This window comes from Pelodiscus sinensis, chromosome 14, assembly GCF_049634645.1.
Source record: "Pelodiscus sinensis isolate JC-2024 chromosome 14, ASM4963464v1, whole genome shotgun sequence".
NCBI classification, from domain to species: domain Eukaryota; kingdom Metazoa; phylum Chordata; order Testudines; family Trionychidae; genus Pelodiscus; species Pelodiscus sinensis.
The window spans coordinates 941,979-956,327 of NC_134724.1; the positions used below are offsets into that span (position 1 = coordinate 941,979).

Sequence of the window (14,349 nt, forward strand, 5' to 3'; positions counted from 1 at the left end):
GAAGACATTTTTGCAAACAGATTTTATAAGGAATATTTCTGATCTACAGATAAAAGTGTTCTAGAGATATTGAAATTCCTTCCTTTACATAAAACACGCACTCATTTTCAGCCCCAATGGCATCCTTGGCATAGATGGTATATCATGGAAAGGAATTTTTCAGTAAGTTGCTACCTGGGTTTATTTGCAGGTGACTGCTTCTATTTTGAAAACATTCAGGGTAGGATTTTCAAAGAAGCTTAAATTAAGCTCCCCACTGGTAACAGGGTTTGAGAGCTTAGCTCTCTTAGGCTTCTATAAAAATTCCAACCTAGGACTGTTTCCATAGGACACAACATACTCACACTTGTGAAAAGATACTTCAGAGGCTAATTGTGCCAGATGTGTGTGTTCAAACCACACTAATTTCAATGGGAGTTACATACAATGGTTCTTATTACACATGAGGCTGCCAAAGCAATGCTGCAGAATGTACATAGTGTCAGAAGATTATAAAATTCTACACTAAGTACGTGTCTTCTACATAGAGTAATAATTGCAAGTGTATTTATGAATATTTCAGACGTTCAGGCTATATCAATTTAACCTCACCCATTACTATGCTAATTGTACAACAAATATTACATTAAGCATATGTATTTATCTTAAACTATTCCATATTTGAAGTGTATTTGTGGTTTACAGCTATTTCTTAGAAGGGAGTCTCTTGTCTTCCAGAGAAGCTTTTTAGCAGGTCCATTTTAATCACTGCTCACCTATTTGTACAAGACTTTACTTAAATCAGAATATATTTTTACAAATGGAAGTGGAAGACTTATGAAACTCTCCCAAACACATAATATTATTACTGCATAAATACTTGCACCCTAACGACATCATCAACTAATCATTCTATATGTGAAACAAAATACTTATTTTATTAATACAAATGAGACCATTCCAAACATTAACATATCTCCAGTACAGAACTCGTAGCATACATTTAATTTTAAAAAATGAACTAAACTGAAAAACCCAGGATGAGTATACCATATCCATAAGTAAAATAAACAGAATTAAGTGCCATTTTACCAGATATTTATCTAGAGCACCTCAAAGGACATTTTAAAAAATCACTTCTGTTTGAAAATGTTATACAGTAAAATCTCAGAGTTATGAATTTTGAGAATGAAGGTTGTGTAAACTCTGAAATGTTCAAAACTCTGAACAAAACAATATGTTGTGCTTACAAAAGTGTACAACCAACCACTGACTTAATACTGATTTGAAACTTTATTATCCAGAAGTAGGGTTGCCAGGTGTCCGGTATTCACCCAAACAGTCCGGTATTTTCGCCTCCTGTCCAGTAAAAAAATTCAGAGAATACCAGACACCTGAGATGTCCGATATTCTCTGAATTTTTCCCTGGCCAGGAGGTGAAAATGCTGGGCACCTGGCAACCCTACAAACACTCAGTGCCCGGCCTCCCTCTCCCCCAGCACCCCCAGTGCCAGCCCCCATGCTTACCTGGTTCCCCAAGGCTGTTGGCACAAAATGGCTGCCAGCCAAAAGACCTAGGGGAAGCTTCCCCTAGGTCTTAGTGCTCAACCGCTTCTCTGTTCCTATCCCTGCACTTAAAGGGGACATGCTGTTTTAATGCTGTTTTTTTTTTTTTTTTTTGGCTTAAGTCCTTGGAGTCCTTTTTCTTTTGCTCAACAACTTTGGTCCCCCTCCCCTTTTCCCCCCCGTGTTTTTTTTTTTTTTTGGAGGGTGGGGGAGAGGTGAGGAGGGTGTTTGGTATTTTTGTTTCAACCATCTGGCAACCCTATCCAGAAGAAAAATGCTGCTTTTAACCATCTTAATTCAAATGAAACAAGCACAGAAAGTTTCCTTACTATGTCAACTTTTTAAAAACCGTTCCCCTTCAAGTAGTTTACATTTAATAGAGTACTGTTCTGCAATTGCTTTTTTTGTTTTGTTTTGTCTCTGTTGCTGCCTGCTAGTGTACTTCTGGCTCAACAGTGAGGTGTGTGTGACTGGTCAGTTCAGAACTCTGATGTTCGTAACTCTGAGGTTCTACTGTACCTACTACTCATAGAAATTAACTTCTCATATTAATATAATTAAAAGGCTAGCAGAAACTTCTATTTTACCAATTTGTTCATGTGCATTTGACAGCATTTTGAGTTTAGTCTTTACTGTGTCTGCTATAGGACCTGCTGCTATTTTTTGTGTCAGGTTTTCATACAGCAACAGGCAGGACAGAGAAAAATATTATATAAAAATCAAGAAAATATTATTGTAAAACAAAAAGAAATGACAGGGACATTCACGGGCAGTTTAAGAGCCTGAAATAATTTCTAACACATCATCAAACAGACTAGATTTAAATCTGATGTTGTTTCTATAGAGACTTATGCTTAAATTAAAAAAAAGACTATACCATTGACAATGCTTGTTGTTTTAAACGTCTGTCATTTTTAAATTAATCACAGTAACTCACCTCATCTAGTTGGTAGCTGTACATCTGAGTCTGGACGATAAACTGTAGCCAATCATTGGATCTAGCACATTCCATTAGGTAAGATGTGCTTGGTTTGATATCATGGAGCTTACAGAACTGCATCACCAAAGACCACTGTTTTCTAGCGTCACCAGATGTTCTGTATAGAAATGAAAGAATTTTACTAAAAAAAAAAAACCCTGTCCACTTAAGTAGTAATTGTCCTTTCATCTTCAGGTATTTAACAACAACAGATGCAGGCAGTGATAGAAATGTAGCCGTGTTAGTCTGGGGTAGTTGAAGCAAAATGCAGGACAATGTAGCACTTTAAAGACTAACAAGATGGTTTATTAGATGCAGGCAGGTCTTCCAATTGTAATGAATCATGTGTCCTTCCTGCAACTTCAGAAGGGACTGTATCAGATTGCATCTTGGGAGCCTACCCCTACATTCTTTGCCCATCCAAATTCCCAATTTTCATAAAAGTTTTGCCTTTGTGAGAAATTCTAATTTACTCTTTGCGCCTAAAACAGGAAGTCCCACTAGCACAGTAAAGATAGCACCGTCAGCATTATACATTAGCTTCCCTTCCTAATTAGGTTATTGTATTAGATATATAAAGAGGACTTATTTCTTACCTCCAATATGTGGAAACACTTGTTGCTCGTACGTTATGTTTACTGCACTTGCCATGCAGAGTAGCTATCTCTATGACACATGGATCACACAGGGGTACAATTCAGTGCTTTCTATCAGGTGGCCAGTACAAAAAGCATTAAAAGTGTAGTTCACTCACTTTTTTATTTCTTGATGTTCAATTTTATTCCAAAAAGCTTCTTCCAAGGAGATAAGCACTTCTGCTGCTGCTGTTTTTTCACCATCCACCAATTTTGTTAGCTTTTCAACTATTTAAAAAATTAAAATAATATTACTGAGGATCTATTTTCACATTAGAGTAAGGACATTTTTCAAACATGCTTAGGTAAATTGTCCTGAATGCCTACATCGCTTTTTAAAAGGCTCCTAACTCAGGCATTTTGAAAAACTTGTCTTGTATTAAATAAACATACTCTTAAAAGCTTTATCGCATAAAAGCTAAACAGCCCAAAACACTAGTTAGGTTTCCCAAATGAAGGAAAAAACTATATCACATGGAACCCTGGTTAAAAATCTAATTTTCTTAATATAAATTCTTCCTAGAAAAACTCCCATGGTCAAGTTCAAATATCTAATGTCTATGTAGCTTACAGAATTAATTGCAGCAAGAAAGGAGAAATTTGGCTTGTTTCTTTTAATCAAAGAAACACTGACTACCATTTTTGGAAGCTTACTCTATGGTATGCTTCTGGGCAGCAAATATGCAACACCTCAGTGTCAATGGGTCTTGTAAACTATTCTAGTTCCAGCTATCATTTGACACATAGTCCCTTTGCTATTTTATCAGTAGGTTAAGTCTGGATTAACTATGGATAGGAATTTTTCCTCTCTGACCTAACTCCTTAAAGGAAGGGGGCTCTTCCACCATTCCTTGGATATTACTCATACTCCTCAATAATGATAAAATATACAAAAATATACTCTACCCAAGGATTCTCTTATTAAATTGTGTTGAGACTCTTCATTTCTAGACTTGAAGTTCCATATTAAATTTGCAACTTTAATATCAACCCGAAGCTTGAGGCTGTCAAGACCAAGTAACTCCAGAAAACAAATGCATGCTGCTCCTACTGATGATACATTGAAGAAAGAAAGAGCTAGAGCGTAGGCTTCATTCCCTGCTTGCTGAATCCTAAAGCAAAGGAAACGTTCAAGTCAGTACAACAGAAATGACGACCGAAATTTCCGAACACAGCAATTCAAAACGTAAGCTTACACCTACAATTGCTGGAAAATATAGTCAACTGAATTTGGAATCAAGTATCAGAGGGGTAGCCGTGTTAGTCTGAATCTGCAAAAGCGGCGAGGAGTCCTGTGGCACCTTATAGACTAGCAGAAGTGTTGGAGCATAAGCTCTCGTGGGCAAAGACCCACTTTGTCAGATGGCACCTTATAGACTAACACTTCTGTTAGTCTATAAGATGCCACAGGACTCCTTGCTTTTGAATTTGGAATACGTTTAATTGTGCTAGAAAGACTAACTACCTACAATAACTACCAAAAATGCCTGAATCTGGGAAAGAAAATAAAGCACCCCATGTGAAAAATATTAAAAGGACATACCTCAACTCTGGGCCAGAATTTGCAATTTGTTTCAATAAGCTTTTATAAAACACTGAAGCCAAAGAAAATGATTCCATAATTTAGAAAAATAATTCTGATATGCAGGCAATGTTATTAGTAACAATGCAACCAGGCCATACTCAGAAATGTACCTGAATACTCTCATTGAACATATAAAATGCACTTTATTTCAAATACTGAGTGGTAAAAGTTTAATTTGTTACATACAGAGTTGTATGGGTAGTCAGATGGGGATGAGATTTTTCTTATGGTCCTATGGCCTCCAAATACCCTACCGTGATCACACCCATGATAAGTGGATATCCAGCTAACTAAAATCATGCCAGACCATGGATGTTGCCGGACCAGAGAGGCTCAACTTGTACTGAAGATGAAAAAAGCAACCTCTCCTATTGTTTTAGTTAATAAACTTTAAGATTGATTTCTTATTTGTGTGTCAGCTTCTGGGATTGCAATTTATATTTAACTTCTATAAATTAAAAGTAAGATAAAATTCACACTTGATTTATTTTTTCTTTAGTTTAAATAGGGAAATTAATATAGTTAGTGAAGGAAAAGATTAGGAGAGAAAAGAAGGATAAAATAACAGCCATTTTTTGCTTTATCTAACGTTAGTTTTCAAGTGTAGGCCCAATCCTGCAAACATTATTAATATGAATACACCACTCAGGTAAAATAGATGTGGCACATGCATGAAAAAACTGGATGCCGTTTGTTTCAAAGAGCAGACTATGTACCAATCACATACCCAACAACCTATTAAACATACAAACACTGTATCCTAATTTACTTACATAAAGCTACTTTCAAAAATCAACTTTGTTCAGTCTCAGCTTCTACCATCCAGCCAACTTGAGCTAGACTTTTCATTTTCACGTCCCTTTACTCTTTTGTTTATAAAATGTTTTTTGTAGTGATCATCATTTATTGGGATGCACAGGAAACAGCATTCCAAAATTGAAAGCTGGGAGTATTTCTAGCAGGACATTCCTGCTTCTCATTTTAAATTTTTTCCTAGTATGGCTTTGTAAATTTATATGCAACAATTACTTTTTAAATACTCACAGCTGCTTTGGGGACTTGCTCTTTACTAACTGCTGGACCAAAAAGGTACCAAAAGCAAATGATGGGCGTCCATGGTGTAAGTAGTAGGAAAAATCCAGTCGTTCCATTATGGCATACTTGTTTACCAATTCAGGGGACGAGAAATGAGGGAGATCACTTGAGATGTCTGGAAACAATGACACAGAATTTTTTATTTGAATAAACATTTGATTTAAAAACTGGAAGATGTTTTTCAGCTACTCAACAGCTTTTATAGAAGAGGAAAACAAATACCATACTACCCCTGCTTTAAATTATTAAACTTTGTGGTACAACTCTAATTCCGGTTCCAAAACAACTAATTTTTATTTAAGTTGCCATGGACAGGTCACTTAAACTGGGACAAGGAGGTTCTTGCGATCAGAGAGAGTACATTACTTATCTACCTCACAGTAAATGTATAAAGATTATTGTTCTAAAAACATGTCTTGGGGAAAAGCTCCATTAATAATCAGATATTCTCTATTCTCTCTTGCAGAAACGAGGTGCTGTACCCAGACCTAGAAACACTATTGTAAATAACCATTTTAAAACTAGGGATGTAAGCGACTAGTCAACTACCCATTCCTCCTAGCACTGTCTCCGCAGGAGGTAGGGAGGTAGCGGGGACCGGGCGGGAGCTGGTACCAGATGCCACACCTCTGCTGGCAGGCTCGTAACACATTTAAAAGGCTAAAGTGCAACAGGGGGAACCAGCGCGAGCCAGGAATCAGCTGTCCCACCTTGCGCCAGGTCCCCCCTGCTGTGCTTCAGCCTTTTAAATGTATTAAGAGTTTGCCAGCTCTTAGTACATTTAAAAGCCAGAGCAACAGTGGGGTTAGCTCCCAGGGCGGGTGCTACGCCTGCTGCGGCTCCCGGGCTTATTGACTAATCGACTGTTGATTAAATTAAATTTAATACCTCTATTTGAAACAAAACATTTAGTAAAATATAAGAAATCATTTTATGCAAAGGGACTAGGGATTCTGGGGGTGCTGCAGCTCCCCCTGGCTTGAAGTGCTTTCCGTTATATCCAGGGTTTACAGTTTGGTTCAATGGCTCTTGGCAATTGGTTCCAGCCCCGCTGTGGAAGGTTGCTGAAAGCTATGATTATGTTATGTTCACTCTGCTCAAATAAAAGCTTAGTGGCTTTTTAAACTCATGGTGAGAGGTGTAGTCAACTGGTGAGTGCTGAAGAGGCCAGAGTTAGGGAAGGCAGTTACGACAGTCACAGGCAAATGTCCCGAGAGCAAAGTGAAGAAGTAAAAAGGCTGTAGCACTTCAGAGAATAAGGCTTGAACAAGGGGCATGCCCAGAAAGGGCAAATTGTGACCATGTTCCCTCGAGTTGTGTATGTCCACCTGCAAGGAATGACTTTTGACATGTCACCCCTATTCTGGTGCACATAACAAAAGTCATTCCGCATATGGGCAGTGTGTGGGTGGGGTGGGGCCAAGAAGTTGGGATGTGGGAGGTGGATTGGGGAGGAGCAGACAGTAGGGTGCAGGAGGCTGAGAGTTCCAGTTGGAGATACAGACTCTGGGGTGGAGCCAGGGATGAGGGGTTTGGGGTGCAGGCTGTCCCTGGGAGAGAGGGCTCCCCTTCCAGGCCTCTCTCACCACAGCAGCTTGGGGCCAGGTGAGATGAGCCTCTCTACTGCCCCAGCAGTGCCAATGAGCATGGCTGGGAAAGGGGCGCCTGTCCTCCTGCCAGAGCAGGCAGGGGTTATGCTGGGTGATGACTAGGGAAGGAAAACCTATCCTTATGCCATGACAGCTCTGGGGCAGCTCTATGCAGGGGCCATCGGGGAAAGGTGCCAGGAGGGAGAGGAACCTCTCCCCAGGCTGTGACAGCTTTGGGGCTTGCATAGAGGCATCTCTCCCAGCTGCAGCCTTGAGCCCGTGCAGGGCTTAATAGGTAGTGCCTGGGTCTTAATAGGCAGCTGTACAGACACGCATCTTAGAAGTAATTTAAGATTAGGACATCCACTGAAAAGTACTTCATCCTAAGTCTGCAGCCTCAACACAAATATTTTACATTTGAAAATTCATTACCTGCTATGGCAAGAGTATTTGAGGACTGCCAGCCAAATAATTTAGTGGGATCAAAAGGCGCTAAAGACTGAAAAATTAAAAACAAAATATATTCAGATAAACAGTTCAAAGCCCCATGATTTCAAAGACAACTAGAACAAAACATACTTCAGGTAGCTACAGTAGTTCATAGTGACGCGCTTGTGGATGCCGCAGTGACAAATATCTCAGGCAACTCTTTCTGGGACGCTCATATTTCCAACTCCTATGGGATCTGCCTGTAGCTTAAAGCACATGCTGAAGTGGAAAAGTATCTCTGTGAGTGCTTTGCTGAATGGCAGGCCTAGTGCAGCTAATACTTTTCTAGTAGTCCAGTAGACTATTACCAGCAATTAAGGGGTCATTTCATCACTTGCCTAACATGAGTCAAGGATATCTACCAACAAAGGGCTTTCATAAGACTGTCTGTATGGGATCCCTGTGTTTTAGGTGCCTAAATATGGATATAGGAGCTTCCCTTGAGACACCCCTGGATAACCTCAGCCAGCCTGCTTACGCTCAGCTTATTGATTAAAATGAAATGACTGAAAATGGCACCAGGGGATTCCTTGGTTATCTCCTCACTGAATTTCATGCCAACCTTGGCCTACAGCCTAAACGTCAGTCCCGGACCAGGATGTGCACAGTAGCATGTGACAGTACGTTACTCTACGTTCAGTTGTGAAATCAAGCCAGCCTGAGAGACACTGAAGAGTAGTGAAGGCTTTTCCATAAATGATTGGGTCTGAGCCTTTGCATACATTTAAAAATTCTCTCTACAATTACAACATAGAAGATTTAATACAAGTTTCATAATAATTGTTCTGATGAAGTAAGTGCATATTCCATGCTGGCAGCGAAAGAATTAACAGAAACCTGGGAGTTCGATAAGTCCATTTAGTGGCAAAAGAACCAATGCGTTATTAGATGCAGCTGAAGAGGAACTAAGACATGTTCCTACAGGGAGCACTCAGAGCAGTGGGAGGCGCTGGGAGACAGGAAGTCAGGGGAGAGTAGGTCTTGGGCTCCTCTCCTGAAGAGGGAACACCAGGAAAGGGCTAGGAGAGATGCTGGGAACCCACGAGAGTGGAGCATGCGCTAGTAGTAGGTCTTGACAAAAGGGCACACCCTAGGGACGCAAAGGAAAAAGACACACACAGTCTTGGGAGCGGCAGACAGGAGCTGGGCCATCAAGGTGAAAACCCTGGGAGGCATCACACAGTAAACAGCCAGAAAGGGCTCTGCAGAGACTGGGAAGGGGTGAATAATTTGTGAAGGAGTGTTCCCAGGAAGAGGCCGAGGAAAACAGCCTGCCGTAGAGACAGGTTCAGTAGTTCATGGAGCCACCAAGGAGTAAGAGGAAGCCCATGCTAGCTGGGCCTGGAAACTAGGGTGAAGGGAAGGCCTGGGTTCCTTTACTGACCACTGAAAAAGGTGATGAAAGAGATAAAAAGTGAAAGGACCACTGAGCCTAGAGTTGGCTGAAGACCTGGCGTAGAGGGGGTGTACTGCTTCACACTTGTAATAAACTGAGATGGGAACACTCGCTTTCAAATGGTCTGTAGCTCAAAATGGAAGTTCTCTGAAATTCTGCAGCTTCTTTTTTACTGCATGATAAATACCTGCATGAGATGGTAGAGTGAGATATCAGATGGCAAAATTCCATGAGATGTGTTCTGCGGAAAGAGAGCCGCTTTGAGTTTGGGGTAAGGAGTCAATGCCATTTTTAACAACTGTGGATCCACCTTTTTCAGGGGCTTTTCAGCATCTTCATTATGAAGAACCTAGATTGAAAAGAAATAAGAACAGAACATTTCGCTAATAAAAAAGTAACTGTACATGGACATGATCCTGCATTGCTGGTACACCCCAAAACAATAAACCAAGTCGCACAATATTTTCTATGCCATGATTCATTACTTGACAATTGAAAAGTGGAAGCTGAATCCCACCTATTCAGAGCAAATAGCGCACCACCTAAGTTAAACATTACCCACTAACTGTTTAATCAGAGCACAGCCTTTGCATTACCAACTAAATCTGAGCAGTGATTGGATGAATTCATCTCAATTATCAGCATTTAGATGTTGCTGGGGTGTATGTGAAATATCTAGCTTTATGCCATGCTAGAGCCACTGAATGAGTGTACAGGTCGTAGTAAGTTGAGGGTCAATAACATGGAGTCCGCAGGACTGAATAAAGGTCTGAAACATGAAAACAGAAACAGGCCTGGAATCTAGTGAGCAAAACTTTGGTTTAGTAACACAGGAGACAAGAAAGAGGCCCTAGTGATAATTGTGTGATAGTGTAGGTTAGGTGGAGCATGGAAGGACCTAGGGAGGCACCGGGTACAGACTGTAAGCCAGAAGGGAGTAGCAGAACATCTTAAGAAATGTCTTAGTACAAAGACTCCCCAAAAACTAATGTGCATACCGACCTAGGTTCAGGACCAGGTCAAAGCTGACAGCATGAAGGACAGTAAGTAAGCCCCTCTGCTGCAAGGTGAGGGGTTGTAACTCGGCAACAGAGGGTGGCAACCTGGTACGTAAAGAAGTGATGTAAGTTGTTTGTACATGTCTATAAAAGGGCACCGCAAACGGTGAGCGCTGACCGACATGGGGGGGTGCACTAGACACCTGAAACGGCAGGTGTCATTGCCGAGACTTACAGAACGCATAGTGGCTTAACACTGGCTAACCACTGTTAATATCTGTCACTTGGCAATAGGCCTGCTATGTGTTGGTACATTGTCAACGCTTGCAGAATGCACAGTGGTTTGGCGTTGAGACCTGCTGACAACTGTTAATGCATCGCATTTGGCAATAAGCCTGCTCAACTGGTTTCATCCTTGCCTGAATCTGTCAATTCCAGGGAGCTCTCAGAGATCTACTGTGCTGGCCCAAGAACATGGGGTTTAACGCTTTAGATAAAGGGAGCACACGCACGCATGCAGCCGAAAGTTTATCATCACCAACACAGTAGAGCACCTTTCAGGAATGAACGGGGACAAGCCCAAAACCCTGACTGACGACACAGGTCGAACCTTTCTAGTCCAGGACACTCTGGTCTGGCAACATCCAGAGTCCAGCATCCTCGGGGACCCCATGGTGCTCTGGGGTAGGAGCACTCATGGGAAAAACATGGCAGCAGGACTACGGATACTGCTGGACCACAGAGCCCCAGCAGCCGGGTACGGAGCCCAGTAGCAAGGGGCCCAGCATCCATGACTAGCCAGGAGTCCAGCAGCTAGAAGCAGAGCCCAATCAGCGGTAGGGGGCCTGGTGGTCAGGGTGGGGAAAAGGGCCAGCAGGTAGGGCTAGTGGCTGGGGCCCATGGCCAGGAGAGGAGCCCAGGGGACCAGAGGCCGCCCCAGGAACAGATCCCTGAGACTGGAAACAGAGGAGCCTTCACTGGCCTCCTCTGGTCAGGGAAACTCCCTCGTTAGGGACTGGTCAGGTCCCAAGGGTGCCTGACCAGACAGGTCCAACCTGCACAAAGTCAAAGGTTTTCTATAAATGGAACAAAGGCAAACATTTGAACACTTACAACAAACTTTCCTATGATATAAAGGATAAGTGTAGAAAATAACCTGCAAATATCTATTAACTGCAGCTACTTTTAAAAGACATATAGGAAAAGAGTTTAGAAACAAATTCTATCACCTTAGGAGCCAATCCTAACGACTTCTGTACTTCATTGTTATTTGCTTCTAAAACACTTCCACTCAAGTATTATGAAAAGTATTAGACTCATCAACTGCATTATTTTGAAGTTTAGAGTAACCTTTAGTGAAATTTTCCTTATTTAGTGAAATATACTACTCCAAAGGAATAGCCTCATCTCGGAAAGAAAGTTATGTGGTTGCATTTCTGTATTTCTTTGTACTGAGTAGAGACAACATCCCATTTTGTTTTCATAATCTATGTAAAAAGAGACCAGAATGATCATACTATGTTACCATGAAGCCTAAATGTCTGTGTGTGAGATGTAATAGATGCAGAGACAAGCATGGTTGAGACCTCTCTGTTCGAGTTCGAGTATGTGGTCTCTTACTGTCCAAATTAAGTTCTTGTTTTGACTTTCAAATTAAACTCGCATGTTATACAGGTACAGTCAGGCATATATCTCTGCCATGCAGGCCATTGTGATATCAGAGATAACCAATTACCTTACTACACATCTAATTTGCATGCAACAATTTCATTGGTTGTGACAGACTGTACAAATAGTAGATTACTCAGCCCAGCTGCCATCAACACAAATCAACAAAGAACTGGCACAACCACCCACACAACACAGCAGTATATGCAATACTTCTAAACACACATAGCCCCATACTGCAGCATACATCCCTGATTTGTGTCTCTCTCACACACACACACACACACACACAAATGTCCCAGCACAACCCAACCCGTGCACAAATCAACTACTCACACAACACACTACACACAATAACCCATCATTACTCTGAAGCCCACGGAAATAAAGCAATGGAAAAAAGATACAGCATGGCAAAGAGCTCTGGGTTAAGAATATTACCTGCTCAATCACTGCTGGGATTTGTAGTCTGTTACCTCCAGCTTCTAAGTTCTCAATCATTTTCTGCCTCCCCCCCCCCCCTTTTTTTTTTTTTACACACACACACACACACACACACACACACACACACACACACGCACACGCACGCACGATTTTACAAATTACACCCACGGGACACACGTTTTTAGCTCCTAGCAATTGGAGTAAATTTCCAGAAATGGCTGACATAGTATGTGTTATCTATTCAGTACCTGATCAATACCGCCAGGTGCATACATTGTGGTTGCCAGTGCTAACAGTGTATGTCCTTCCAACAGCATGCTGCTCACACTAGCTTGATTACTAGGAATCAAGATCTGAGCATTTGCAAGACTAGCCTGAAAAATCATCTTTGGATCTGTAAAAAGAAAAAAAAGTGAGATTTTTCTACACTGAAAAAATATATGATTCAATTATTCATATTTTAAAATTGATTCAAGATTAAGAAAAAGTACATTTTTAAAAAACTCATGCTGATGGCACGCTATATAGATAGGCAGGCAGGCTCTTAAAACCCTTCCAAAGTATTGACAATGTTCCTGTTGAGCTTAAAAAGGAATGGGGCCCATAGAAAGAGGATGGGATTCAGGTCCCACATTTTTACAATCCATTACTGATCAATTCTTTATCCTATAGTGCACGTATTTTCTGAAATAACAAATGCAAGCCTCATGCAAAGGTTATTTGTTGAGCCAGTGCTTTTTTGTGACGGTACTGCCGGTACACAGTACTGGCACCCCCAAATGCAGTACCAGCACCTCCAGTCAGAGCTCAACAACTTTTCCCTTGGAGTACCGGCACCATTTTTTTTAAAAAACAAAAACACTGTGCTGAGCAACGAGGATATGCTTGGCTCTGTAAAGATGGATGGGATTTTCAAAAGGCTGACTGACTTAAGGGCACAAGTCACTCTGATTTTTAATTACACTGATTAAAAACCATCTTGGGCAGGGGAACATCTAATCTAAGACACCGATAAGCCAGGGCGTACCAGAAGATCCAAAGGAGATGTTAGCTGTAAATGTATGTCTACGTGGCTGCTTCTGTTCAGACTTTAACTAACTAAGGCTGTAACCGCTACTTTTAGCTGATGTTACACACAATAAGTTTATCCAAAGAATGTGCAATGTATGAAAGCTGGGATCCTACCTCTTGGGTTACTGGCAACCCCTCGACACTGCACTAGAAATTCAAACCAGGGGTGAGCCTCATGCAATTCCTTTTTATCCAAAATAGGACAATTCAAAGGCGTTAAACTGAAAACAAGGCAAGAACAGTAGCATAATGAAAACATAAAATGCATTAATAAAAAGTAGCAAAGTACAATCACTAGCCCCTTCTCTAAACAGTTACTATGTTGCACTCTTTGGCTATGTCACTTTTGAGGCGTACAGGATCTTTCGAAAAAGGCTTTTATTTTCAAAAGAACTGTGTCTAGACCGCGGTTTCACTTTCAAAATAGCGTTTTTTCGGGAAAAAAACCCACGCTCCATGACGTGATTATGCAAATGAAGCACAAGAAATTCAAATCCCGGCTTTTCATTTGCAATTTTGATATGTCTAATTTACATCCCTCTTTCAAAAGAGGGATGTAGTTTAGACATACCCTTTGGGTCAAGTAATTCTAAATGAATTCAATCCATGGACTCTCTCTCGCTTGTTTCAACAATCATTTGCTCTCTGGGTATGTCTAGAGTGAGAAAGGAGTGTAACTCCCATCTTGAGGGGACAAGCCTGCATGAGTTCTCATTGTGGCGGCACACTGAAAACAGAATGCAGCTCCACTGGCATGAGCAGCAGGAAGAGCTAACTGCTCCAAGACATGCCTGTCTGAAACACCAGGTGCTTATCTGAAACAGCTTTCATGGCTTGCACCTCCATGACTGTGCT

General features: G+C 41.2%; 1 protein-coding gene across 2 annotated transcripts in view; it reads right to left on the bottom strand.

Moving 5' to 3' along the window:
* Positions 1-14,349, bottom strand: part of SPG11 (SPG11 vesicle trafficking associated, spatacsin) — a 68,965-nt gene that overhangs the window by 23,731 nt on the left and 30,885 nt on the right. For both annotated transcript variants that reach the window (XM_075896796.1, XM_075896795.1), the window contains exons 17-24: positions 13,609-13,715; positions 12,672-12,817; positions 9,501-9,662; positions 7,861-7,927; positions 5,789-5,954; positions 4,066-4,271; positions 3,279-3,387; positions 2,483-2,642 (exon numbers count right to left, since the gene is read on the bottom strand). In XM_075896796.1, the coding sequence (XP_075752911.1) occupies positions 2,483-2,642; positions 3,279-3,387; positions 4,066-4,271; positions 5,789-5,954; positions 7,861-7,927; positions 9,501-9,662; positions 12,672-12,817; positions 13,609-13,715 (1,123 nt within the window). The remainder of the gene's footprint in view (positions 1-2,482; positions 2,643-3,278; positions 3,388-4,065; positions 4,272-5,788; positions 5,955-7,860; positions 7,928-9,500; positions 9,663-12,671; positions 12,818-13,608; positions 13,716-14,349) is intronic.